Here is a 27,102-nt window from a genome sequence, read left to right as displayed (position 1 = left end):
CTGATAAATATAACATGATAACAACAACACTTATGAAATGATATAGTTTATTTACTCTCCTCGCCTTTAAAAGCAAGCATAGTCAATGGCACATATTTGGCATACAGAAGGTTTGATCTGTGTCCTGTCCAGCAGCACCTGATGAGAAAACCATCCTAGATGCTGGACAGTCCTGGCAGGCAAAACTGGGCTAGACTGAGCCATCGCATGTCCAGCCATCACTGCTGGGAGAAAGCAAGGATGAGCGACCAGGAACAACCACTGCCTCCTTTCCCTCCCTCACTCTCACCTCGTGTGGCAGTGGGAGGATTTGGATTATCGGATGGACACTCCACTGCTGACTTGCCCAGAGGAAGCCTTTGGGGGAACAATGCTGGGGCTGCCCCTTTGGTGGCCAACCCTGGGAGCTGGGCAAGTGAAAGGGTGCAGGAGGCACCTCTTGCAGAGCAGCGCTGCCTCCGGTTGCTCACCCGCCCTCTCCTTCTGGGATATTCAGCCTGCTTTTCATCATATCTCTTGGGTGATGCAGCACGGAGGATTAATTTATTCCATTTACAGCCTACTTTTTCCTGCAAAAAACCCAACATGGTTTGCATGCTCTTTCCCTCTGCACTGTGTTCTCACAACAACCCTGTAAGGCAGGTTAGGATGTGACAGGCCAAGTCAGCTTCAGGGCTGAATGGGGACTTGAACCCCCATCTCCTGTGTCCAGCACTCTGCCCACTGCACCACCCTGGCTCTCCTTTGGGCTTTGTTCTCTGAAGCGAGCATGTGGGCAAAAGGGGGGTGGCTGCTCTTTTGCCAGCTCGCTCTCCCTTCCCTCGCTGAGGGAACGGAGAAATGGGCTAGCTAGCTAGAAATGGGCTAGCTGGGCACCACCCTGAGGCAGAGTGCAGGGGGGTGAGCAATGAGGAGGTTGTTCCTCCAATGGCCAGCCGTCTGGCATGACCCAGGCAGAGCAAGCGAGAGAGTGGGCAGCGGGAAGCGCTCAGGCCCTCTCTCAAGGCTGCGATATGAGCCCAGTTCTCCTCACAATTGCCTTGCTCACCTGCTCCTGCCAAGAGAGGATGAGTGAGGCAGAGGAGCAGTCGCTGCCTTCTCTCGCTTGCATGCTTCCCAGCCGTCACCACCACCCTAGACGTGGCAGAAGTCAGAGGAGATGGCAGAGCAGAAGCGGGGAGACTCCTGGAGCTTCCTGGCTGCAGGAGTGGGGTCCCTCTTCTCTGCAGCTATAAGTGGAAAAGAAGAGAAATGGCTATTTATTCTTTGGCTGCCTAACCCCATCAGTCAATTTACCTTCCAAATCAAAAGTGGCAGTGCTAAGCCCTCTTAGTCCAAAATCTAGAGAAAACAAGATGGACCTGTGATAAAATTGAGCTAGCATGTTGAGTTGTCTTTGCTAAGCTGAAATGGCATGGACCTGCAGTTGGATGAGTGACCACATGTGGAAGCGGAGCAGGGGGTTGAACTCAATGGCCTTATAGGCCTTTCCAACTCAAATTCTGTTCTGTTCTGTTCTGTTCCAAAATGTTACAGCATATCCTCACCCCTCCCTTTTGCAGAAGTGCTTCTGCTCAGGGTTCCTGCCAGTCATCCAGGCATAGCATCCTCCAGGATACCATAGTACAAGCTAACCTTCTGTAAGCTGGGACCTTCCAGATGGGTTAGATATGACTCCCATTATCCCAAAGCCAGGTGGAGGCTGACCGATCTGGGTGGCACCAGGCTGGCAAATGTGGCTATATGCTGTTTAAGGAACTCGAGCAGAACATTCCACCAGGGCTGTCTTTCCCCTTGGAGCTGCCCAGCCCCTTCCATTTCCAACAGACAACACACAATTCTCAACTACCAAGCATGCTCCATCCTCAATGGGATGTTTAGGTGCAGGCTATGCCAGGATCCGCACTCAGGGAATGATGTATCCTGGGTGCCTAAATCTAAGGACTAGCAGAATGGGAGCTCATCATTTCTAACAACTAAGGCCCATGACTGGGTGTTTGCATTTGCCTGGATGAGGGGCAAAAGTGGGTCAGCCATGTGCTAATATATTGTTTTTTTCCTTTTTTACTGGGGGATCCCAAACATAAAACCAATGAAATAAAGTATCGCTTCTCACATGAAATTTGATTAAAGCCATTGCAATGAATACATGCTGTTGTTCTTACATCGCTAGCCCACCTTGCTCCCTCTCCCAAAGAACCCAGGGTGGCTTACGAGGTTCTCCTCCTCTCCACTTTACCCTCATCACAGGCACCTGCCTGTGAGGAAGGCAGCGCTGCGATTCCACGACAGGCCGGCCCCTCCAGGGAGCTTCATGGCTCAGTCCTTCGGGCTCCTACGACGGATGTGCCCTGGAAGAGCCACGGCTCTCGTGGAGCCCGTGCCAGCCCAGCACTCCAGCCATCACGCCGCGCAGCCTGGCTGAGATGGCCGTGCCGGCTGGGAGCGGTATTACGACAAGCCAGCGGGGCGCCACAGCGGGAACAAGCCGAGCGAGCTGCCCCACCCCGCGGCTCCCGAAGCGCTCCTGCGCGCCCCAGCCGGCATCCACGCGACCGCACGCCTTGGAAGCAGGCACTTTCACTTCCTCTGCGCACACCTGGGGCAGGGTCTGGGCAGGTGAGGAAGGCAGGTGGGGCGGGCAGGCGGCTTTGCAGAGGCCGCGCGGCGCCCGAGTCCCGTTAGCGTCTCCATGGTAACAGGTGGGCGGGCAAGAGGAGGAGGAGAGAAAGGAGGGCGCAACTCTCACTTTCGGGTCACCTGACCGGGCTCTGCGGATCACGTGATCCCGTTTCCATCGTCGCCATTTTGAAGTGGTGCTCGCTGGAGGAGGAGGAGGAGGAGGAGGAGGAGAAGGGGAGGGGGGACCCTCCCTTTGGGAAGGTGGGTGTGAGGGGAGCGCGGCGAGGTGGGGCCCGGCCGAAGGCGGGCGACGCGAGAGGAGGCGAGCCGCCTCGGGAGGGGGCGAGGGGCGGGGAGGGAAGGCGCCTCCAGGTGTCCGAGCAGAGCGGCGCCCGGCCGGGACCCGCGCCCAGAAGTGCGTCTCTCGTGCAGCGCCCTTCTCGGGCAGGCACCCAGAGGAAAGCATGACGTGGGATTCCACAAAGAATGAGGAAAAGAGGCCAAAGGGGCCCGGGAGACCGCGGCTTTCGTGCATCGGAGGCCGCTTCGGCAGGTGCACGGTTACCCTCGCTTGCACATGGTGCGTGCGCGATGAGGCGTGCTTGTGTGTGTGTCTGCCTGTCTACGCGCACATCACGCACGTGGATTCGCAGGCGAGAGGAGAAAGGGAGAGACTATAACCCATGGGGCCAAAAGGCCATGAACTGCGGGAGTGCGGTCGCAGCATTTCTTGTCCTTTTGCACTCACTGTTTACATCCCCCACCCCCGGCCTATTACTGAGCTTCGAGCTCAAGAAACCCGTTGGCCTGTTTTAATTTTGATCTGCCAAATAACATTTCATGCGCTTAGTATCTGAAAGCTTATGCTGCAGTATCTGCTGTTTTTAGGCTACCGCTGGAATTTCCTTCTTGCTATAACAGGCTCACACAGGCACGCTCTTCGCATTCCCCCGCCCCACCAGCAAAGATGTATGTAGAAAAGCCCTCTCCCTTTCCGCCTTGCTTGAGTTGCTTTTTCCTCAGCTTTACAGAGGTATCTGAGCCCACCTGCCGTTAATTCATTTATTCCATCAGTGTGCACTGGGCTTTACTGTTTAACCCAGAAACCATTAAGTTCTTGTTATGCAGTCTAAGAATATATGCACAGATCCTTTGTAGCAGTGTGTTAGAGCCCCAAATGTTACTCTTCAGTACCATTAGAGCCCCTGAAGCCTGGTTGAGGATTTTTCCTCTGTTCATCTCATATGCCCTTCAACTCCAGTTGTTTATACACACAATTACTATACTAACTAGTTAGTTCCATGAGGCCAAGAAGGTTCCCCATTCAAGCTTCATTTACTATTTATTATCGTTCCCAGCTATAGATTATCTTTTCTATATTACCTTGGATTCTCCAAACAGGGAGGAAAGATGTAATTCAAAGCCACCTGGGTGAACTTCAGGGGGAACTGGGAATTTTGGAACATCCCTCTCCAGACCCGTTCCTCTGCCCATTGCATTCTTTCTTCTCATCCGTCTTTACATTGAATCACTGCCGTGTAGAGGTTGAGAGTGCAGGACTGGGATTCAGGAGATCTGGGTCCCAGTCCTCCCTCAGCCATGGATGTCACTGGGTGACTTTGGGCCAGTCACAGACACTCAGCCTAACCTCACAGGGTTGGTGTTGTGAATATAAGATTGATTGGAGGGGGAAAAGGTAGGATATTAGTATAATATATAAATAAACAATACATTGTTTTTTAATGGTAGGTTAAGATCCTCACAGGATTGCAGCTTGATCTGAAGTGTGTTGCAACAGCAGCCACCATAAATGTAGATGATAAAGGATTAGGAAATGCGCCCCAATTGATTCTTGGATTTAAAATAGGTTTGTAAGAGATTGAAGGATGGTGCCTGCCACAACATGACAGCCCCTGTAGTTAAATTAATCCATGGTGGACTGTTGTTTCATGAGAATTAGGCCAGTGTGATTTGTGTTTAGTGATCTCAGTAAGGCTGCAAAGTGCTAACCAAGGTGTTGAAAACTATTTGGCACTTCCAGAGGTGTTGCAGAAGGAACACCTTGAATACTTTGCTTGACACAGAGTCATAGCCAGCTAGCAAGAGTTAGCTTATCAGCCTGAGCTCTCATCTGCAATGTCAATAGTAGGTTTCTTTAGAGTAAACAAAAAAGTGCATTTCTCTTGTAGAAAGTGAACCGCTACTGATAAAAGATACATGCACCATGTCTCTATTTTCTGTTTTTCTGCTTTAAAAACATTTTAAATGTTTGTTTAATCTTTTGATGTGGTAGTCTTTGAAAATGAAAGATAAGGTCAATCATATGAAGGTTATGTTCTTTAACCTGATGCTATTATTCATTATATAATTTATTATATCTTGTTTTTTTCCTTTGAAGAAACCCAAGGCACCTTGCATGATTGTCTTCCTCCTCTCCCTATTATCCTCACAACAACCCATGTTGGTTGACTGGGCTTCGAGTCTGTGATTGCCCCAAAGTCATCCAGTAAGCTCCATGGCTGAGTGGGGACAAGAACCTTGTGGCTACCGAGGCAGAATAAAAATCCCCCTATAAGGAAGGGAGCCTAATGGCTAATGGGGTAGGATAAAAATCTAATAAAATGAATAAACCTAGATCACGTGGGTGCCAACCCTGCACTGCCACACCACACTGATTCTCATTGTGGTGCTATAACTTCACTTGCACAGTGGATGTTCTTGCAGTGATTGTTTTATGCATGAACCTTTGTCCTTAGGCTCTACCCTCAGAATATACAGCACATGCAGTTTCCCTATACTATCAGGTATTTGGACAGTCTAGCTCAGTATGGCCTATTCCAACTGACAGTTGTTCTTCAGGACCTTCCATAATGCTCCTTGCAGTGTTACCTGAAATCCTTCAACTGGAGATTCCAAGTGTTGAATGTGAGACTTATCTGCAAGCGGAGCAGGTGCTCCGCTACTGAACTATGGTAGGCCTTTTAGAACAGTGGTCATTGTCCAGCACACAATTATTTGTGCATAAGTTCCACTGAAGTAAATGGCAACAAAGCACCTTTAACTGTGACTAAATCAGCACATGTGTAGTTTAGCAATTGCTTTCCTCCTAAGGTTCCCCCCCCCCATACAATAAAACCATAGGGGTTGGGTTCAGTTTGAACAAATGATGGAGTAGAGGAATGAAGGGCTCTTTAATTCAATCTTTCCCAGCTCTTGATTTAAAATTCTGCCTTTCCTTTTGATTCCCCCATCCCTTACGGAATAAAAGATTTGAGGTCCTCCAGATGGGGAAAAAAAAAAAACACAAGCTGCTTGTGAGAAGGCTGATACTAAGTGAGAAAATGTTGGGAAAGGCTTAATGAGCCCCCACCCCAGCACACCTTAGCTGCTTTAACCTGACAAAGGAAAGCCCATGAGGGACTGAATTACAGAACTATCTTAACTCTTCCAGCCTTGTTTTGCAGGAAACTATCAGTGTTGATTTTATCATCTCTTTCTGGTAAATGTTGATCGTAAGCAGAGAAAGGATTGTCAACTTTTGTTGATTAGCCAGAAGCTGGAGATTATCAACATTCACCAGAACAAAAACACTCTATCTGAGCCATTGAACCTTGTATGTTCCACCAAATCTAAGATGGCAAGTGCTTGATAGAGAAAATAGGTGACAATTGTTCCTGCTTTTGCAAAGGAAAATTAGAGCCAGCAGCTCCTTCATGCACCTCACTTTTTAAGAATTATTCCTCAGCTTTAGATTTAGCATGCTTTTGTTGATAATGGACAGTTATTTATTTTACATCTACTTTTCTCATTAATTAATTTGTATGCAGGCTGAAACACATAGGCCACATCCAGATGATTGTAACTCAGGTTGATGAGTCTTTTGCCCATGCATCAATCCAGTCTACTTACCATATAAGGAAAATATAAGAAAAACTAGGAAAACTTTAATTAAACACAATTTCCCAGTCCAGATGAAACAGGAAACAGTGATTAGATGCTTCCTGAATGATTTCTCATACCACCAAGGGGCTGCATGTCCTGGCATTCATTCATATCTTAAGTTATTTAGCAAAGATATAGTCCAAAGTGGAGATTCCTTTGCAAGTTCTTTAGAATTAGTTTTCCAGTGTGTAAACTGGAAGATCTGCAGTAAACAATAAAGTCAGATGCTTTGGGAAAGAAAATGAAATATTCCTACAAACCAAAAGCACTATGACATTTAAGCGATTAACATGCATTCCTGAATATGTCCATTCAGAAATAGATCCTGAGATCAGATTGGACTTAGCTGCACAGGCACAGGATTGCAGCCTATCAGCACTTTACTCAGAATTAAGTCCCATTGAGTTCAATGGAGTGTCTGATAGGTATTATAACTAAATCATTTTTGGTTGTTGCATCCTGAGCATTCATTGGCAAACCACTGCTACATCATATACAAGAAATGCTTTTACAAGCATATATGTTTTGAGGTCAGGCCCTTCTTTAACTCACAAAAATTGTTTCATAGATGCAACACCTGTTGATTTCATGATAACACAGTTCTTGTGTTCTGGGGGAGAAGGTGTGTGTGAAAACAATAAACAAACATCCTTCTGCATTCTGTTCCTTTTTGGATCCAAAACATTGTCCTTTTAAAACTGCCTGAATCTTAAGAAAGAACTGTCGGAGTGTAATGTCATCGAATTCCCAGGTTGTCATTGTGTTGTCATTACAGTTTTAACTAAGTGGAGACACTTGTAACTAGGAATTTCTCTATGTTTTTCACACTATAGGGGGTGGGGTAGGGTAGGAAACCACTGATACATGCTTGTTTAATGGCATACTATTTACAATAAATTACTCTGCAAATGAAATTAATTGCTTGCCAAGTTGAACAATTGCTTACAGCCTTCTTAAAGTGTGAAATACATAGCAAATTTTGTCTTGCTTAGTTTCAGATTCTTGTAGGAGCTTTCAATTTTGCAGGATTTTTATATGTTTTTATTGCTAAACAACATACGCAGTTTGTATTATGGAGTTAGAAAACATGGACTGTCTGAAAGTAGACCATAGCTACATATGCTGTTTCTTCATTTTGGTGTGTTGACAGACTTGGTAGATGCTAATTGTTTCTATTGATTTTTAAACCATGACTTACTTTGGAAATTCTTCTAAGCATATAATTAGATTAAAAACTCAAATGCTTAATAACAAGTCTCTCTGCCTTTCCAAGGTTTAGCACCATGATGGAGAAGGAATTCCCTAGGCACTCATAAGATATTCCACAGACAGATGTTCAGTTTAAGAAAATTCTACACCGGTGCATAGGAATTACATCACCCTTAGTCACCTCTTACAACAGAGGACCAGAACAGATGAGATAAGTTGCAAGAGGATAGAGATGTAGCTAGCTTGGGGTAGAGATATGGAATTTCCAGAAAATTTGAAGACATAGGAGGATTCCCCCCCTCCAGTTTTTTCTAATTGGAAAAAAAAAATAGAACTTTGGGAAAAATTAAAAGTTGTTTTGTCACTTTTGGACAGCCTTCCCCAACCTGGTGTCCTCTACATACTTTGGATGTCAGTTTCCATCACCATTAGACAGCACTGCCAGCAATCAGGAATGCTTTTCACTGTTGTCTAGAACATCTAGAAGGCTGTGTTAGAAACTGTGTTAGTTATGCTTCTAAGGTTATAATACTTGGTTTTCTTAATACAAAAACTTGGTTTGCTCATGAAGTTATAATTGTACTTTACAAGTTCTACACAAACTCAGTAAATTCTTAATTATTGTTTGAATAAGCTGTACCTTCAAATTAATACACCAGACATGATAATTTAATGAGGAAGCCAAGATATGCATAACACATTTTAGGTTCCTATTTACTGTCTGATCAGAGGGAACATGCACAAATAATTTCTGGAACATCTGAATCATCGTGGAAGCCAGAAGAAGCAGGAAGAACTGGAGGCAGAGGAAGAATGGTGCACAGCTTCTGTTCTATTTGTAAGAAAGTGTAGGGAAGTTCCCGAACCTGGACCTCTCTGTGAGAAGCTTATACCAGCTGCTGAGGAGCTTGGGCAGACGGAGGTCTTGCCGTCCTGCTTGAGGGATCCTGTGGGCAGCTGGTTTGCCACTGTGTGTATGGAGTGCTGGACTAGATGGGCCCTTGGCCTGATCCAGCGTGGCTTTCCTTGTGTTCTTCAAGAAGTGTGATCTGAAAGAAAAGCCATCAGGAATGTACTTAGGCGGGAAAGATTCAGCTTAGTAACCCATTTAATTTTAGAACAAATATGCAGTCGGGTTATTGTTTGAGGAACCCTACTGCTTGCTGAAGGGGAATCAGCGGGGCAGAAGGGAATTGGTGGGAAAGTAAGTGCCCCACTAGATTCCACTGTTGATTAAATGCCATGTTGTTGTTTTTTAAATAAAGAACATTAATGGGATATCCTATAGAAGTACCCCCTCCACATACCCACACACACACACGCCCACACCCTCAGGGATATATGGCTGGTGCCAACTCTTCTTTCTTTCAGGCGCCAGGCGAAAACATGTTTACTTAAACAAGTTTTTGGTTAATACTTTATATTTTGTTATGGATTATTTATTTTGATTTAACTTTGGTTAATTTATTGGCTGTGCTTATTGGTGTGTGCACATACATTTTATTGTGTGATGTTATTTACTATTGTTTTATCTATATTTTTCGAGTATCAATGGTTTTATTTATGTTTTTATGCTTTTTAGCATTTGTAAGCCGCCCAGGGAACCTTCGGGTTATGGGGCAGCATAGAAATGAAATAAAGGAGTGCTTGCGTCCTGAGGCCCTCCTCCGGGAACCCTCCGTGAAAGATATTAGGAGGGTGAGATTGTGTGATGTTATTTACTATTGTTTTATCTATATTTTTCGAGTATCAATGGTTTTATTTATGTTTTTATGCTTTTTAGCATTTGTAAGCCGCCCAGGGAACCTTCGGGTTATGGGGCAGCATAGAAATGAAATAAAGGAGTGCTTGCGTCCTGAGGCCCTCCTCCGGGAACCCTCCGTGAAAGATATTAGGAGGGTGAGTACCCAGAGGAGGGCCTTCTCTGCAGTGGCGCCCCATCTATGGAATGCACTCCCCAGAGAGGTCCGCCTGGTGCCGTCGTTATTTGCTTTTCGGTGCCAGGCCAAGACCTTTTTATTTAAAAGTTATTTTAATTGTTAATTGACTGTTTATTGGGTTTGATATTGTGCCGAAATGTCTCCAAATTTTTAAGGTTAATTGTGTGAATTGTATCTGTTTTGTAAGCCGCCCCGAGGCTTCTGGTGAATGGGGTGGCATAGAAATGTTTTAAATAAATAAATAAATTTAAATAAATAAATACTACACATGTGGATTTTAGATTTGAATTGTATTAAAGGACTGCTACAGTGTGTTACCAGAACCATGCCTCTTGTTTGAGGCCCTTTTCTTTCTAAACAATATCACTGATTGACCCAGTCTCGTAAGAAGCATAGGCCTTAATGGAAGGTCACTTCTTGTCTGTACAGAAGCCCCTACTTTCTGTGCTTATCCAAACAAATTTTAATAGTAGAGGAACAACCTGTCCATCTTGTTTTAAAGTTAAAAGTGCATGTGTGTATTATTGCTCACAAAGGTAGGCAGTCTTTTGTGTGGTTTTATTTATTTATTTAAAACTGTTATATGCCGTCCCTTATGCATGGCATCTCAGGACAGCTTACAATCATTAAAATCAGAAGACAACAATCCATACTAATAATAAATAACATATAACCAGTAAAAATAAATTAAATAGAAAGCGACTTGTTAAAACATTAAAATACTATTTTTTAAAAATAACGATCGAATGAAAAGGTTTTGGCTTAGTCATTGAAGTGAACAGGGCTTACTTAAGATTACGACATGGATTTATTGTCACGTTTCTATCTTTGTGTTCTATAACCTTGCTGTTTTGTTTTATGACAAACATATCACTTTTCCCTTTTTCAACTTTTCAGATAGTATGGAAAAAGGAAGCAACATCACAGCATTAGTCTCAAATCCAGGGGAACAGGAAACTGTGCTGATTTCAGAAACAGTGATAAGTCCAACCTCAGAAAGTGGTGAGAGCCAGAGGAAGAGTAACTCTGATCCACTCATCCAGGTCATCCAAAAACTGAGCAAAATTGTTGAGAGTGAAAAATCGCAGAAATGCCTTGTAATAGGGAAAAAGCGCTTGCATCCAGACACGCTGTCACTTGAGCTGCAAAACTTCCCGGAGGTCCCAGCCAAAATAATTGAACTGCCTGCCCTGGGCACCATAAACGTAGAACGTTATTATGTGGCAGACTGTCCTCCCCAGAGTAGAAAGAAAGTGGTTTGCTACCAGTGTAGTCTCTGTAAATCTCTGTTTCCGACTCTTCCTCTGTTGAAAGAACACATAAAACAACATGGTCAGCAGAATGAGGTAATTCTCATGTGTTCGATCTGCAACTTTGCCTCTAGAAGCCTTGAAGAGTTCGAAGCACATGTCAGGCATCACCCAGAGAATGGCGACAAAACTCAAGCTCTGCCAAAGGAGCAGCCATGCGTCAGTCTTTCGAACACCACCTTGCAAGGGCCGAAGGAAAGCTTTGTTAAAGTAGGCAGTGATCAGGTGGCCCAGCCTCAGAGTCCCCACATGACTGAGAAGACGGGACGAAAGTGGTATACTTATGAGCAATATGGGATGTACCGGTGCTTAATATGCAGCTATACTTGTGGCCAACAAAGAATGTTGAAAACACACGCTTGGAAGCATGCCGGAGAAGTGGATTGCTCATATCCTATATTTGAGGAGGAGAATGAGCAAGCTGTTTTGCCAGACTCCTCCGTATCAGGTGCTTCTCACAATGTAGATACTGTAGTTCTTTCACTCGAAAGTCATGAACTGGGTGTGTGTAGCGACCAGGCTGTCCAGCTCCATATTTGTAGTCCTGAGCAAATCACTTATAAAACCTCTCCAGCAGAAGACCATGTAAAAGAAGCGGTCCCCAATCAGTCGGCTGCACTTTCGCCCGTAGGCAAAATGTTAGAGGAGACCATGTCCGATACGGATCTGGAACAAGAGAATTTGATAACTGACAGCTTGCTTTCATCAGCCCAGAAAATTATTAACTGCAGCCCAAACAAAAAGGGGCATGTTAATGTTATAGTGGAACGTCTACCAAGCGCTGAAGAACCTGTCTTGCAGAAGTCTTACTCGATAAGCACTGACATTGAGGCTGAGAAAAGCAAGATCTCTGAGCAAACTCGTATCGTGCACGAGGGATCGGGGGAAGTTTATCACATGGATAAAAATTCCGTGGAACTTGAAGAAGTAATAATTGGATGGAGCAGCACAGAAAAGAAAGAGAGTGATTTAAATCCTGGCAGAGGCAAAGCAGCAGATGAAAATGCTCCTCCTACAAGGAGGAGAACCAACTCTGAGTCCTTGAGATTGCACTCACTAGCTGCTGAAGCTCTCGTTACGATGCCAATCAGAGCCGCGGAGCTAGCCCGGTCGAGCCTCAGAGCCTTTGCCGAGGTCAATTCCATGGGTGCAGACAATGGGCAGAGACAAGCTGACAGCGGCTATGTAGCCCATTCTAAATTAGTCACCTCCCTCAAAACTGAGGAGCTGACAAGCCTAAACCAGACTGACTGTGCTTTCATGGAAATACAGAAGGATAAACCTGAGTTAACGGAAGGTCCAATTAAAATGGGTATTAGCATGTCACTGCTCACCGTGATTGAAAAACTGAAAGAGAGGACAGACCAGAATGCCTCCGATGACGACATTCTGAAGGAGTTGCAGGACAATGTGCAGTGCCAACCTGCGGCAGAGGCTAATGTTCTGGGGAGCAACCTGGTGGAATACATCCCAAATGTGGATCGTCCCTTCCGCTGTCGCTTGTGTCACTACAGCAGTGGCAACAAGGGGTATATCAAGCAGCACTTGCGGGTGCATCGCCAGAGGCAGCCCTATCAATGTCCAATTTGCGAACATATAGCAGACAACAGTAAGGATTTAGAAAGCCATATGATCAACCACTGCAAAACCCGAATGCACCAGTGCAAACAGTGTGAAGAATCCTTTCATTACAAGGTGAATGTGTTTCCTACTTTGACTGCATATCAAAGTCTTGATTGCTTGAACCGAGTGAATCAAAAAGTATAGCCTGGTAAACTAAATGGGGTGGTATTGCAAATGGTCTCTCTGTATTGCCATAAAGGCCTTGTTGGGAGTACCAGCAGTGGAGTATCTGCTAAAATGCTGTCCCCTGGCCATGGTCTTGGCATTCAAGATTGGTATGCTTCTCAGAACTGGTAAAACTCATGCAGAGTCAGGTCAAGGAAGTTCTGATGGCAGAACTCAATCTGCAGAGTTCGTACGGTTACAAGAAACTAGATTTGTATTTCTTGAGCATGTTCTGTTGCCTCATCATTCCTACATGATTTGGAAATTGGTTTTTTCTCCCACCAGGTTGGTATTCACAGATAATTTAAAACTCTTAGAATCTCTTTGATAACATAAGTAGGTACAGGCAGTGTTGACAAGGGAATATCTGTGCAGTATTGGGAACTGCCTGTTACATATTTACATGCTTTTTAAAGATTGTACAACTTTTTGCATTCCAGAGTCAGCTGCGAAGCCATGAGAGAGAGCAACACAGCCTCCCAGATATATATTCAACGTCTCCATCTGACAGTCTCATAACTTGTAGTGAAGTGGATGAACGAGTTGGTACTGTCTCTCTTTTTAACTTGCTAGGGACTGAACAGATTTTTAAATCTGGTGCCCATCTGCAGTCTGTTGATGATGACAACGACATTACAATCTCCTCATTGACCATGCCCCACAGTTTACCCATTGCCAGTAATCCATGGTTCATTAACTATGGATTGTTGAAGATGAAGCAAGATAAATAAACTGGTTCCCAGCTGCCCACCTGCTCCCACTGCAATAAACAAAATAGGAGCACTGCATCCATGGGTTGTTTGTTGTGACTTCTGAACCTGGAACTCTGGTTGCTGGGGAACAAACAAGCCATGGTTATTTACCACAGTAGGAGTAGGCAGAGGGGACTAGGCATGCTTGCTCGCTCCCGCTCATTTGTGGCAACTCAGGGTTTGTTTAAATCCTGAGTAGCTGCCATGTGTGAACTGAATGAATGACTGTAATGTTTAAAATCTGGGAACCTTGTAAATGTTATACTGAGTTCATGAAGGATCACTGGGGAAAGGGGTTTCAACAGTCTCCATAGAAACAGTGAGTCAGAAGGGGCCTCCTGGGCCATCTAGTCTGACCACCAGCTCCAGCCGGCTGCACTCCTGTAATCCCCAACATGTGGTTGTCCAATCTTACCTTGAATACCCTCACTGACGGGGCCCCCACCACCTCCCGTGGAAGCCCATTCCATTTGCTAGGGGTCCTAATCGTCAGGAAGTGCTTCCTGCCATCCAACCTGAAACCCAGTTCCTTGAACTTCGCCCCATGGACCACGTTCTTTTTTCCACCACAGGGGAAAAAGGTCATTACCCCCTACCATGTGACACCCATTCACATACCTGTGTGTCGCAAAGGCCTTTTAAGCATTTGATCCTGCAAGGTTTTAATACTTGACAATTGGGTACAAGAAGAAGCTTTTTGCAGCTGCCCACAATTCCTTAGGAAAGCTGATCTTCCACTGCAACAGCCCTGGAATTGGAGGGAAATTATTGCATTTTTTCTTGATAATGCATCCTTCCCACCTCTTCACCCCAAATAAACACTTCACATAAGCCCTACCTCAATTCTTCAATGCCTTACAAAACCTCACAGAATACTGAGATTGGAAGTATGACTTGACTGAAAATGTTTTCCTTTTAACAGCATTCATTAAATGAGAATTTAAGCTTTCTAAAGTATTTTGGAAACTCTTTGTACTCAAATTATGATACAATTGCAGGAAGGAGTCCCTCTTGTCAAACAGATGTCACCTCTATAAAACAGCCGAAACCCAAGGAGTTTATGGCGCAGCATCTGTTTATGTGCGAGTTATCTGTGCAGAAACATTCGTTTCATGTTTATGAAATCTTTGGCACCCCTGTTCATCACGGCTGTGCTATAACATTAGAGGGATCTTACTGCATATGATTGGATTGTAAATGCTTAATAATGTAGAGCTGTTGTAATAACGTGCATTATGGGAACACCTGCTTTTGCTGTTTGATCAAAATCAGTCACTTCATTACACACCACAGGGCTTGCCCTTCCTTCTTTACCCACCCCGCTCCTCACACTGAGAAAAGCAGTTCCCAAATTAAAACATGCAATGAGAGAGAAAAACAGTTGCATTTTGTAAAATAGCAAGTATAAGCTAGTGATATAATTGTGTGTAAAATATGATGGAGTCCATGATTAGACTCTTAGTGCGAGGTAATACATCTTTATTTTCTAGCGAATGTTATTTCATTTCTTGCTGTAATGATTTAGTTAAGAAAAGTCTCAGATGCTTATCAGGTTGGTTAAAGACAATTTGGCATCTTGAGCACTTCATGGCCCAAGAGTGTTTCCCAGGCTCCTTGACAATGTCAGAGGATGCTAGGATATAGCTCTTGAACTGTGTGATTCAGAGTAGCATCTCTGATTTCAGGCTGTGCCTTGGGAGCCCCCTAAGAAGAATCCCACCAAAACCTACAAGTTGGGTTGCTTGTGCAGTTGGGCCAGTTCTAATGCCTAACATATCCTGGACACAAACATATCCTGAAGCACATCTCTTCCACATCCTTAGCCCAACTTAGGTGGGTGTATCAAACTCTTCACAACTGTTCTGAGTGTGTGTGAAGATTACACTCTGACCAGCCTGAAGTAGAACTTCTTAAAATTTGTCTCCAAAATATTGCCAAACAGAACATTCTGGCAATGTGGGGAAAAAACTTATAATCCTCCTTTCAAGCCTTTATTAGAAACCTCTCTAGGAATACTGGAATCTCAGGATTGGCCAGTAAGGGTGAACAACGGGACATCTAGGGCACATAGATGGAGGTACTTCTTCATCAGAAAATTACTATGGAATTTTCTACCAAAAATGGTGGTGCTGGCTGTCAACCTGGACAGCTTTAAAAGAGGCTTAGAAAAATTCATGCAGAACAGATGTATGCCAGTCACTGGAGAAAGTGAGTGGAAGAGTTCATATCCTGCTTCTGAATTTTCCAGAGGCATCCGTTTGGCCATTGTGGAAACTGAATATTGGACTAGATATGCCTTTGGTGTGATCCAGTATGGTTACTCTTATGTTCTTATCGTATAGGGGATAGGATTTCAGTCCAAAAACTTTACAGATGCGACATTTGTGATTACACGAGCACAACATATGTTGGTGTACGGAATCATAGACGGATTCACAACTCAGATAAGCCATATAGGTGAGTGTCTCAGCATTTCAGTTATTACCAGCCTCTTCTAACTGCTCCTCTACCGGCTGCCAGTTCTAAAGGCAGAATTACTGTGGATGATTTGGAATAACCTGGTTTTGAAGAAGTGTGCCATTTATCAGTGATATACTCTGAAATCATATTTGGAATCTACTGACATCCTACATGTAATTGCATAAGCAACTACTTGACGTACATACTTGTCATACAGTTCTGAGAAGAAGAAATGCTTTAGATTTGCTAAAGTGCCCGTGGGGAGCTGCAGGGCTTTTTTTATTCCAACACTGCATAACATACTATCCTTACAGAACTGTCCTATGGCCTCCTAAAGAGCAGTGTGGCTAGGCATAGGATTCTCCTGTTTCCCAGGTCCAAAGTCAGGAACAGAGCCCCAGCCTCTGAAGCAGAGACCCTTACCCTGATTCCCTTTTCTGACCCTCCCTCCCTGCAGCTGTCAGAAAAAACTGTGCCACCTGTTGCTCCGAGGTCAGAAAAGTGACCGCAGAGAAGGGGTAATGGAACACAACTATCCAGAGAGCTCATCATTTGTGTGATGCTGTTGAAGGTTTATCTCTTAGAACTTCTGCATGGATGGAACACTAGATCTCAGTTGAAGCAGCCAGCCAAGAGCCCGGACACCCTTAATTTGTGGCATGTCGCCTAATAAATTTACCAATTAAATTGGTAGGATTCCAGGATGAATTATAAATAGCCATCATGATCTGTTGCTCTTTCCACAATGCCCTTTATTCCTCTTGGTGCTTATATTGGCAAGTTGCTAGGAGTGTTTGGAATCAGTTGCTTCTTTGTTCTTCTTCAGATGTCGAGTGTGTGATTTCGCCACAACTAACATGAATAGTTTGAAATGTCATATGAGGCGCCACCCACAGGAGCACCAGGCAGTGCAGCTAATGGAGCAGTTCAAGTGAGTATCCAACAACTTGGCAAAGGCTGTAGCAGCTGTGATTTTGTTATTTGGCTAAATAGCTGGAGATTATGATTCGTGAGCTCTCTGTGCAGATCTGCTCAGAAATTTATTCATATTGTATTTTATTTATTTCATTTTTATACCACCCAATAACCAAAAGGCTCTCTGGGCAGTTTTCAATGGTAAAAGAGGATAAAAACAAAGAAATGGGGAAAAACTATCACAATAAAACAATAGAATGATAGGCCAATACAAAATGACAACACTAACAACATACCCAAACAATTAAAGAAGTTGGCACAAAGGCACAGCAGCAATCTCTAATTAAAACAATTTTGAGACTAAAGAGTTAACTGTTAAAATACCTGGTGAATAAAAAGGTTTCCACCTGCAACTGAAAAACAAAAAAAGACTATGGGGCCAGGCATACTTCTCTGGGGAGCTTGTTCCAGTGATGGGGTGCCACAACTGAAAAGGCCCTTCTCCACGTTGTCACCCCCCCTTATTTCCTTAGGAGGGGGCTGCCCAAGAAGGATTCTACAGGGCCCAGGTGGTACATACAGGATGAGGCATTCCTTCAGATAATCTGGCACCAAGCTATTAGGGCTTTAAATGTTAATACTAGCACTTTGAATTGGCCCCAGACTTGAACTGGCAGCAAGTGCAGCTAAAGGAGGATCAGCATAATAGGATTTCATTGGCCAGTCCCTCTTAACAGCCTTATTTTGCATCAGTTGACATTTCTGAGCCATTTTCGAAGGCAGCCCCACATAGAATGCATCACAGTAGTCCAGACGAGGTCACCAGAGCATGGATTACTGTAGCTGGGCTGTGTCTGTCCAAATAGGGTCATAGCTGGTAAATCAGCCTTTAAGCTGATAAAAGGAGCTCTGTGCCACTAAGACCATCGGTGACTCAAGTGACAATTCTGGGCCCAGGAGCACCTCCAAACTATACACCTTGTTCTTTAGAGGGAGTGTGACCCCACCCAGGATAGGTTGAACCTCTCCCAGGTGGACAGACGACCCACCCACCGACAGCAATTCCGTCTTTCCTGGACTGAGTCGCAGTTTATTGGCCTCCTCCAGTCCATTATGAGCCCAAGCAGATTCAGAACAGCCACTGCCGCACCTGGGTTTGATGAAAAAGAAAGGTAGAGCTGAGTGTCATCTGCATATAGATGGCGCCCCAGCCCATACCTTCAGATAACCTGCCCCAATGGTGTCGTGGAGAACCAGATTGGTTTATGCAACTGTCTTTTTGAAATTCTTCATACATTGCTGCTGTTACAGCCTGTTATTCAGGAGGTTTCAGACAGTGAATAACCACAGAAGAGATGAGTGATTGAGTTCTGGAAGCCATCGGTGGTTTCTAAATATATTTCAAAGGGCTTCCTAAGTGATGAAAGAAATATATTTTGCAGCTCGTATTATACATTCTTATTATCTTTATCCTCCAGGGATGAGCCCTGGTTCTTGGAATTTGTTCTGGAAGTGGCTCTGATTTACTCCAGATCAAGTGGGGCTTGGAGAAGAAGAGATGGGAGCTGTATTTTGTTTTGGCAATTTGATCAATATTTTGTATAATCCCAGACTAGATTATTGATCCTCACAGATCAATATTTTCTGCTGTCTGACTGCAGCTCTTCAACATCCCCTGCAGAGGTCTTTCCCACCACTGGCCTTGTTTTTAACTGGAGAAGCCAAGGACTGAACCTGAACTTTGCCATAGAGTTAAGGCCTTCTCTTTCTGCTCCTCTAAGGAATTTATTTAAGAAGGGCTGAGGGTAATAATGTCTTGAAACCTGTTTGAGGTAAAGACAGGATATCAATGTTTTGAATGAATGAATGTTGTGCCCATTTAGATAGATTTGGATACTTAGTAACTTTCAGAATAGTTGACTCCTCTCCCACATCATTTTGATTAAGTCTTTGGTAGTGGTTTTTCCCAAATGTATCTGGAACATATCCTTAGTGTGAGAATATTCTGCATACCCCTAATTTGTCTCACATGTGCACTTTTTCGCCCTCTGGCTTTCAAACCTGTTGCTCCTCATTATAGCAACTAATATCTAGTTATCCAGCTTGCCTTGGCATAGAACTGTGTATAACATTGACAATTACTTTTTGGAATAGATGTCTAGTATATGGTCCTTTAAAATATCATTTAAAAGTGTGGTGCTGGTTAAACCACGTCTGAACGGAAATTAGATGGTGTGTAATACCTCTACAATGTGACCATTTTGGACAAGACATACTGATTTGCTGTTTTGAGTTATAACCACCCTTGCTTCTTACATTTTCTGTTCCAGATGTGCTCTTTGTGGATATGTGTGTAGCCATCCTCCTTCTCTGAAGTCGCACATGTGGAAACATGCAAGTGACCAAAATTATAACTATGAACAAGTGAACAAAGCTATTAATGATGCGATTTCACAAAGTGGGAGGTGTGTATATATTTGGGGCTTATGATTTGTAATATAAGATCCAATCCAAAAGATATGAACATGTCAGTTACTTTACAATAGATAGTTACCTTAGAGTGTTTGCTTTGGGCAGCTCTCAGTCCCTCAACAAATCCTCTAATTGTCGTGAAACACACAAGGTTTTAAGATGCAGTCCTAAATCTTTTGTTAAAAAATATCCTGCAAACTCCCAGCATGGTTGGCTGGAGAATGTGGAAGTTTATTTATTATTTATTGCAAACATATCCCATCCTTCCGTGCAAGCGCTCAGGATGGCTTACATAGTATAAAATATGATAACAATACTGCAATTATTAAAAATATATAGAACTGAGCATTATAAACTAAAAGAAAAGGAAGGAAAAAATAGAAAATGTGACTGTGAGAACAGAGAAAAGCATCTAAAAATCTTGATTATTAAAATGATGGTTGAATAAAAAGGTCTTTACCTGGCGCCGGAAGGAGCATAACATCGTCGCCAGGTGGACCTCTCTGGGGTGCGCATTCCATAGTCTGGGCACCAATGCGGAGAAGGCTCTCCTCCATGTAGACACCCTCCATACTTCCTTCAAGGAGGGTTCCTGGAGCAAGGCCTCCCTCGCCAATCTTAAGGGGCATGAGGGCATATAGAGGAGGAGACGATCCTTCAGGTATTCTGGATCTAAGCTGTTTAGGGCTTTATAGGTTAATACCAGCACCTTGAATTGGGTCCAGACTTCAATGGGGAGCCAGTGTAGCTGATAGAGGACCAGCCTTATATGGGGATAACAACTGGCCCCTGACAGCAACCTGGCAGCTCTGCTTTGTACCAATTGAAGTATCTGGACCGTTTTCAAGGGCAGCCCCACAAAGAGTGCGTTACAGGAATCCAGCCAGGAAGTTACCAGGGCATGTATCACTGTTGATAGTACATTTCTGTCTAAATATGCATAGGACTGCACCTTTATTTCCCTACATTCAGAGAGCGGTTTGGTAAACAAATTGTTATTATATCGCATTCCTCCTGTGAGGAACCCAAGGAAGCTTATGTATCCCCAGCAACAAAGACCTTGTAATGTAGGTTAGGCTGAGTGGCCCAAAGTGATTCCGTGATCTTCTTGGCCAAGCAGGGACTTAGATGCCGGATATCCCGGGTCCCTGATTGTCTAACCATAGCCTCAGTCAAACAAACTGACTCAAAATTTGCACATAGGGAACCATAAGGTAAAGGTACTGGTTTTGATTTCCTAATAGCCAATTTTTGCACACCGCCACAACATTTCTTACTGATGGGAGTTTAAATATCAGCTTGGGGATTTGTGGCAATGAGAGGAAAGGATGAGGGTCATAATGAGAGCTGTTGTTCAGGAAATATTGAACAGAACTCGTGGAATGTTAACTTGAGTGAGGATCTCTAAATCTTGCATAGTGCTGGACCTTAGCATGGGAGAACTGCCCTCTGCTCAATATTCATATAGTAAACAGAAAGTACTTCCTTTCTTAGGTTCCCAGGTCAGCTGCCTGGGAAGATGGTAACTGAAAGCTCTGAAGACAGTTCTGTTCTTTTGACAAGTAACTCAGAAGGCTTGATGTTTTTGGACTCCTCTAACCAGACTGCTAACAAAACCACAAGTTCTGATGAAAATCTGAACCCTACTTCAATGAATACCTCATGCAATTCTGACAAAACCACTAGCCTGTCCCACTTTGGCACAGAATACTGCGTTCTGCTCTTCTGCTGTTGTATCTGCGGATTTGAATCCACCAACAAAGAGAATTTGTTGGATCATATGAAGGAACATGAAGGTGAAATTATAAACATAATTCTGAACAAAGAGCATGCCACAGCTCAGAGCGTAAACTAAATGAAGTTGCCTCTTTAAACAATTCCTTAAAGTGCTGTTTTCCTGCTCTCTAACATTGCCAGAAGTACTTGCTAAAGAGAAGAATTGTGAGTAAAAACAATCCCGTTGATATCTCTAAATTTTGAAGCCTTTGTATCAAAATGAAAATAGATAACTTCACAAGGTGTTGAAGCAGCTGAACAGTAAACACTCCATGTATGCTAAATGGGCACTGAAAATGTTATCCCCAGCTGACAGAGCCATTTTCAATGCCTATTACTAATCCAAAGCATAGAAGAAGTATAATAGGAAAGTCACACTAGGTGTTAACTTAAGGGGTTTAACCTTCCTGCCTTGAAACTATATAAAAGGTGTCAAATTCATTTCAGGAAAATTAAGCAAAAGGCTTGACATGGCTGACTATAAGATTATGAAGCAGCAGTTTCTAAAGAGAGAGAGAAAGAGAGAGAACGGAGGGAAGACAGTAATTTCCTTGGCCTTATCTTTCCTAGCATAATTACTTTTTTTCAGAGAAGATCAGTTACTTGCCTGTTCCTGCTTATAACCGAAGTTGGTATGCTGCTAATTACTTAGCTGGCTAGATTTTGTTTTCTCAGTATCAGATGCTACAAGAAGAGATGTTCTGAATATGTACCTAAATGTGTCTTGTTGGACCCAGAAAGTTCACCAGAACCTCTTAATATTACCTATATATGTAAGCAGCCATCTCAGCATTTGGAGCAGCAAATCAGGGGAGGAAGGAACATGGGTAGCCTTTAAACAAGGCTTTGAAACAACCCCCCCCAAAAGGGGGGGGTTGTCTGTTTTTCATCAAATCTCAGTCGACATTTCAAAATCCAGGTATTTAGAACTACTGTGGAAACACAGTGGGTTTGATACAGAATTTACCCCCCAAAGATGGAAGGACTTCCACCCACAGAAGGTTACTGATGCAGTGAAGCAGTTGCACTGGCAGAATGAAGGAAAAAGATATTTTATTCAATTTCCCCCTATGGTTTACGAAAACCTACTTCAGAGGACTGGGAGACCCTTTGGAACAGTGGGCGAGGTGGCAATAGAAGCTGTGGGGCAAAATGAAAATCCCCCATTTCCACCAGCGGGAGCCTTTGGAGAGGAATTCTGCTCACAGGCTGCTGCTGCCAACAGAAGAGTTTGGGATCCATCCCATCAGCACCGGAGGTTACCATAAACAGGCTAATCTTGTGGCATTATTGTATAATTGCCACTAAAAGTCATCCATGTGGTTAGCATACTTGCCCCCAAAAGCACACGCTTTCCCGCCTTGCTAAATGTCTTGAGCTTCTGTCTTTGGCTGAAATCCTGAGGACAGTCCAGCTGTGTAGCTCCCATTAAGTTCAGTGGGAGTTAAGCAGAATTGTGGCCAATTTACATTTTCTTCAAGAAATTAGTGCCATGCTTTATTTCGGTCGTGCCATGCACTGCATTTCATTTATTCTACTAAACAACAGATGGTATACAAATCTGAATTATATTTCAAGAACTGTAGAACATATTTCTTGTGTATTTATTATCTATTTATAATATTTTAGCAGAAATAAGCTAGAAGCTCACATGGTGCTAATTGAGTTTGGGGGCTTTTGCTAACATTTCTGAACTGTGAAGCTGGGCAAATGGAAAATGATTTTGTATATAATTTCCAAGTTTTAAATGCTGAATTCAGAAGTCTTTCAAAGTATTTTGTAAGACTACCCAGACTTAAGCATTCTCCATCTTGATTACCTAGTGCACAGTCCTATGGAGATTAGTGCAAGTTCTTGACCTCAGAGGTACGTGCTTGTTCAGTGCAGAGCAGAATGAGTAGTGAATGCAATCTTTGTACCACCACCCTCCACTCCTCTAGCAATGGAATTTCAGAGCAGGAGAGGAGGAGGTTGGAGGACCATCAAGATAACTCATCTCCTGACTGCTCCGGTCTCCCCCACTGCCCCCAAAACACCCCTTTAACCACTCTCTGAGGTCGCTCTCCCAACCCTGGAAAAGCAGTCAGCATGGCTCTTTCCAGTTGCAAGGGGGTGGGGAAGAGCTCCAGTTTCCAGCTCCAAGGTCAGAGCACCCCCTTGTTCTATCAGTTTTGTTTCAAATTATATGCATCAGTACGTTGAAAGTAGCAGCCAGGTTGTCATTTACAAAAATATTTCAAATAAATGATAATATTTAAAATGTGGGCACATTTGCATTGCTCTGGAGGAAAAAACGTGTAGAGAGAAATTGAGGGGGATGTTTAATATTCAGGATACTGTGTTTAACTTTTTTGCTATGAACTATTAAGACTAATTAGAAGGAGCTTCAGTCACAAAGCTTGATTAAGTACACTTGGCTATTATTGTTACCTTTTTGCATTGCATTTATATTCACAGTATCGACTTCCAGTGCACTGAGAAGCAGGAAGTGATTGGGCAACTATTTAATATCTCCACTAGCAGCAAAATGGAGAGTAAACAACAAGTTGACACTAAAATATTCTTCAGACTGGTTAGAAGTAGCTCACTCAGAAGTAGTATTATAACAATTTTTTATAATCCTCATTTGTCTAGATATTTTGAAGCATTGCTACATCAAAAGGAGATAGAAAATCCAAAATAAACATTTATTTAATATTAAGCTTGTACAAAGTGTATTGATACTCCATCTCCTATCTTTATACCATCTACTTACTGCAATTAGTTTAAAGTTTGGTTTAAAAAATTACCGAAGTAACAGATTAAATTATCTTCCAAATTAATGGTGGTAGGTCTTAGCCATGAACCCTTTTTTCCATATTGGATCATGCTTCTTTACTCGAAGAAAATTGTGAATATATGAACATATAAAATAGGTACTTATGGAAGTTAACTATCAATTGTTAGGCATCTAAACCTTTTAAAGTAACTCCGTATGTGAGGAACAAGTGACTTGAATTTGGTTTATGTAATCTTTACTGTTGAACAGTAAATGGATTTTTTAATTGATGGAATTAGATTGCAGTCCTATACATGTTTAGACAGAAAAAGGGGCCCACAACTCCTAAGCGAGGACATGCTGGCAGTTGTAGGCCTTTTTCTATCTAAACATGCTTGGGGGTTACATCTTTATATCCTCAATACAAAAAGCTTGATAATACTGTCATTTGCACAGGATATAAGCATACTGCTTACGGACATTTCCCTTTTAGTGTCCATGTTGCTCTCAGTTCATTCCTCAAATGTATACACTTGTCACATAGAAGCCTGAAACTAGAATATTGATCATGTTTCTTGCCTTGAAAAGTGTTGGGGGGTAGCTATTTGAGTATGGGCGATTTCTGCTTTTTTGAGGTTTAAAAGCACTTTTCAAACATATGGCTTGTCTTCCCATCAGTTTTAGGGTATAAGTAAGATAAAATGCTTGGATTCATGCCTAACTATACTGTATTTGGTTTTATTATTAATTTATGTAGGAGCAGTTTCAGTGCTCTGCGTTATAATTTCAGCCTTTGCTGATCATTCTTAGGATTCCATTATGGACAAACTTTCCATTTACATTTCCAGCTTCAATACTTACATAAACTTGCTCGGAAGCAGATTTCACTGAAATCAGCTGAAATTATTTTGAGACAGATGTGGTGCAGATTGTATCCTTACAGAGTGGTTCTCATCCATTTGTATTCAGTGGGGGGAACCATTCTAACGGATCTTTGTGCTGCATTTTTTGGACTGCGCAAATGTGAGGCAGGCTAGCCAGGGTGTGTATCCATGAGGGTCGTGGAATCATACTTGCATACCCTGCCTTCTCCTGACTTCAGACCTGCAGGATATCTGCATGTGAAAAGCAGTGTTTACGTCAGGCCTATCTGCACAAAAATGATATGGATACTGCATTCATATGGATATATGTGTGGACTCTGCATTTATTGCATCCAACACATGGAGATCTCAGCAGGTTCGGAGGTAAGACTGCCATTCCTACTATGTGCAATGAGCTGATGCAAACCACTTCTCTTTGCTCCAGTAGGCTAACCCACGCTCTGCCTGAACCAGCCCTTTGATTTCATTATAGGAACTTGCTTGGAAACATGCTATTAAAATCAGTGGGACTTGCTTTCCAGTTCAATGTGGCTTCAGTAGCTTCACCAATAGAGGCTGTTTTCCTTGCAGCACTACATGTTATCCTTAGTTTGAAAGACAGACTGGGGTTCAGCCAGTTACTGTATTTTAAAGCACTTATTTAATCATTAAAATAAAATGTACAGCTGGTGCTCAAAGTAATGTTAAAATATATTTAATAGAATTTTGCATTTGATATTCATGGGCATGGGTACATATATTTTTTTAAGAAAAGGAATTGTAATACCATGGCACTGCTTTTTATAGCCAAAGTATAAAACTTTTAGAAAACTGACATGTAAAAAATGCAGGAATCTCTCTTGCTGTATCTTATTGATAGGATGGCTTATTTTATAAAATATTTTCCGCACATTAAGCTGCATGCCTTAAGTTCTCTCTAGAATTGTCTTGTTTGGAAACTATGGAAGCAAACTTTGTAGTACTACTTTGACTACCTTCTGAAATACTGTACATTGTTAGAATAATTTATTTTGCTTTACAGAAGTTTTGTCATGTATTGACTAATTGTATTTTGGTAATAAACTCCTATGTTGAACACATCAATACTGTGCTCTTGATAGAATTATAGACATTTAAGAACTAAACAGAGGAAAGCTTTACTTCGTTTGTCATTGTAGTTTTCCTATTGTTTTTGTTTTAATCCTACAGATACCTTCCCTAGTATGGGAATACTACCTATGTTAAAGGGTTTCTTAATGAAATACTGAGGTGATATATGGTATTCATTTGAACAATAAAGCACTAAGTAAATACTGTAGATATTTTTGCCCACCTTTGCACTTTCACCATCAGCAGAGTAGCCTTGTATAGCTTGTGGCCTACTAAGCCAGGGTATATTAAGCTAGGTCCAGAGATTCAGATCCATCTCATGGTGGCTAAGCCTCCTTTCTCACTTCCCAACCATCAACTGTCGGTTTTCCAGTTTTTGCACAATCTTCCATTCTAAAACATTAAAATACTGCTTCGCCTGAGGCTTAGTTACTGATAGTAAGAACTCTAGGCTAAAATACGATGGCATTTGGGAGGGAGGGTTACCTCTTACACCGCTGCAGTGCAACCCAAGCTGAAAGAGCTTCTGCACTAAACCATATTTGGCCCACCTGCAACTTGATATCGCTCTCTGCCTGGGACTGCAAAAGCGAGAATGTTTGTCAAAAACACCTCAGACTGCAGCAACCTTTTCCCAGCCTGGCGCCCTCCAAATGTTTGCATTTTCCATCACTCTCAGCCAGCATGGCCAGTCAACAAGGATGCAAGAAGGCTGGAAGTTTAGTCCAACACAAATGAGCAGCATCTGCTTGCAGAAGGTTGGGCTGCATGTCTAATAATCTATTCAGCTGCACTTCACAAGCTGTGTGAGCTTACATTTAGGAGTAAACTGATGTTTCTTTCCTGTTCGTCTGGTGATTCTAATCTAACTTGGTATTTTGCTACCATTCAAGCTAGGCAATTGATTATGAGCAGTTATATTAGACTGATGCATGTGGATTATTCAACTTTTTTATCCTTAGGAGGTACATGTATAAAAGCTTTGCCTTGCTACTGTAGGTATTTAACCAGACCAATACCCTTTCCCACATAAAAAAAGCATTCAACAAAAGAAAACTGGATTGGTCATGGAGAATTAAGAGAACAAAGGAAGCCGGATCCTCTGGCCTGTACTTCCATGTCTTCTGCCAAGCTCTTGCATATTTGATCTGGCGCCCCGAAAGCAGCCATGATGATGCCAGACTT

The 27,102-nt window shown here is 42.9% G+C and overlaps 1 protein-coding gene across 4 annotated transcripts; it reads left to right on the top strand.

Annotated features, from left to right (window-relative positions):
* Positions 1-2,779: 2,779 nt before the first annotated feature.
* ZNF507 (zinc finger protein 507) lies at positions 2,780-25,911 on the top strand. 4 transcript variants are annotated; one of them, XM_044427802.1, is made up of 8 exons: positions 2,780-2,883; positions 10,611-12,718; positions 13,252-13,357; positions 15,906-16,020; positions 16,850-16,954; positions 18,600-18,689; positions 19,269-19,403; positions 20,905-25,911. In XM_044427802.1, the coding sequence occupies exons 2-8, from the start codon at positions 10,616-10,618 to the stop codon at positions 21,263-21,265; spliced, it is 3,015 nt and encodes a 1,004-aa protein (XP_044283737.1). In that variant the 5' UTR covers positions 2,780-2,883; positions 10,611-10,615; the 3' UTR covers positions 21,266-25,911. The 4 variants fall into 4 exon arrangements, with proteins under 4 accessions (XP_044283737.1, XP_044283735.1, XP_044283736.1 ...); XM_044427800.1 differs by lacking the exon at positions 2,780-2,883 and adding an exon at positions 3,044-3,202; XM_044427803.1 differs by lacking the exon at positions 2,780-2,883 and adding an exon at positions 9,434-9,471.
* The last annotated feature ends 1,191 nt before the right edge of the window (positions 25,912-27,102 follow it).

Source organism: Varanus komodoensis, unplaced genomic scaffold (genome assembly GCF_004798865.1).
Source record: "Varanus komodoensis strain SLA01 unplaced genomic scaffold, ASM479886v1 scaffold19, whole genome shotgun sequence".
Lineage (NCBI taxonomy): Eukaryota > Metazoa > Chordata > Lepidosauria > Squamata > Varanidae > Varanus > Varanus komodoensis.
This window is presented reverse-complemented; position numbering and strand designations above follow the sequence as displayed.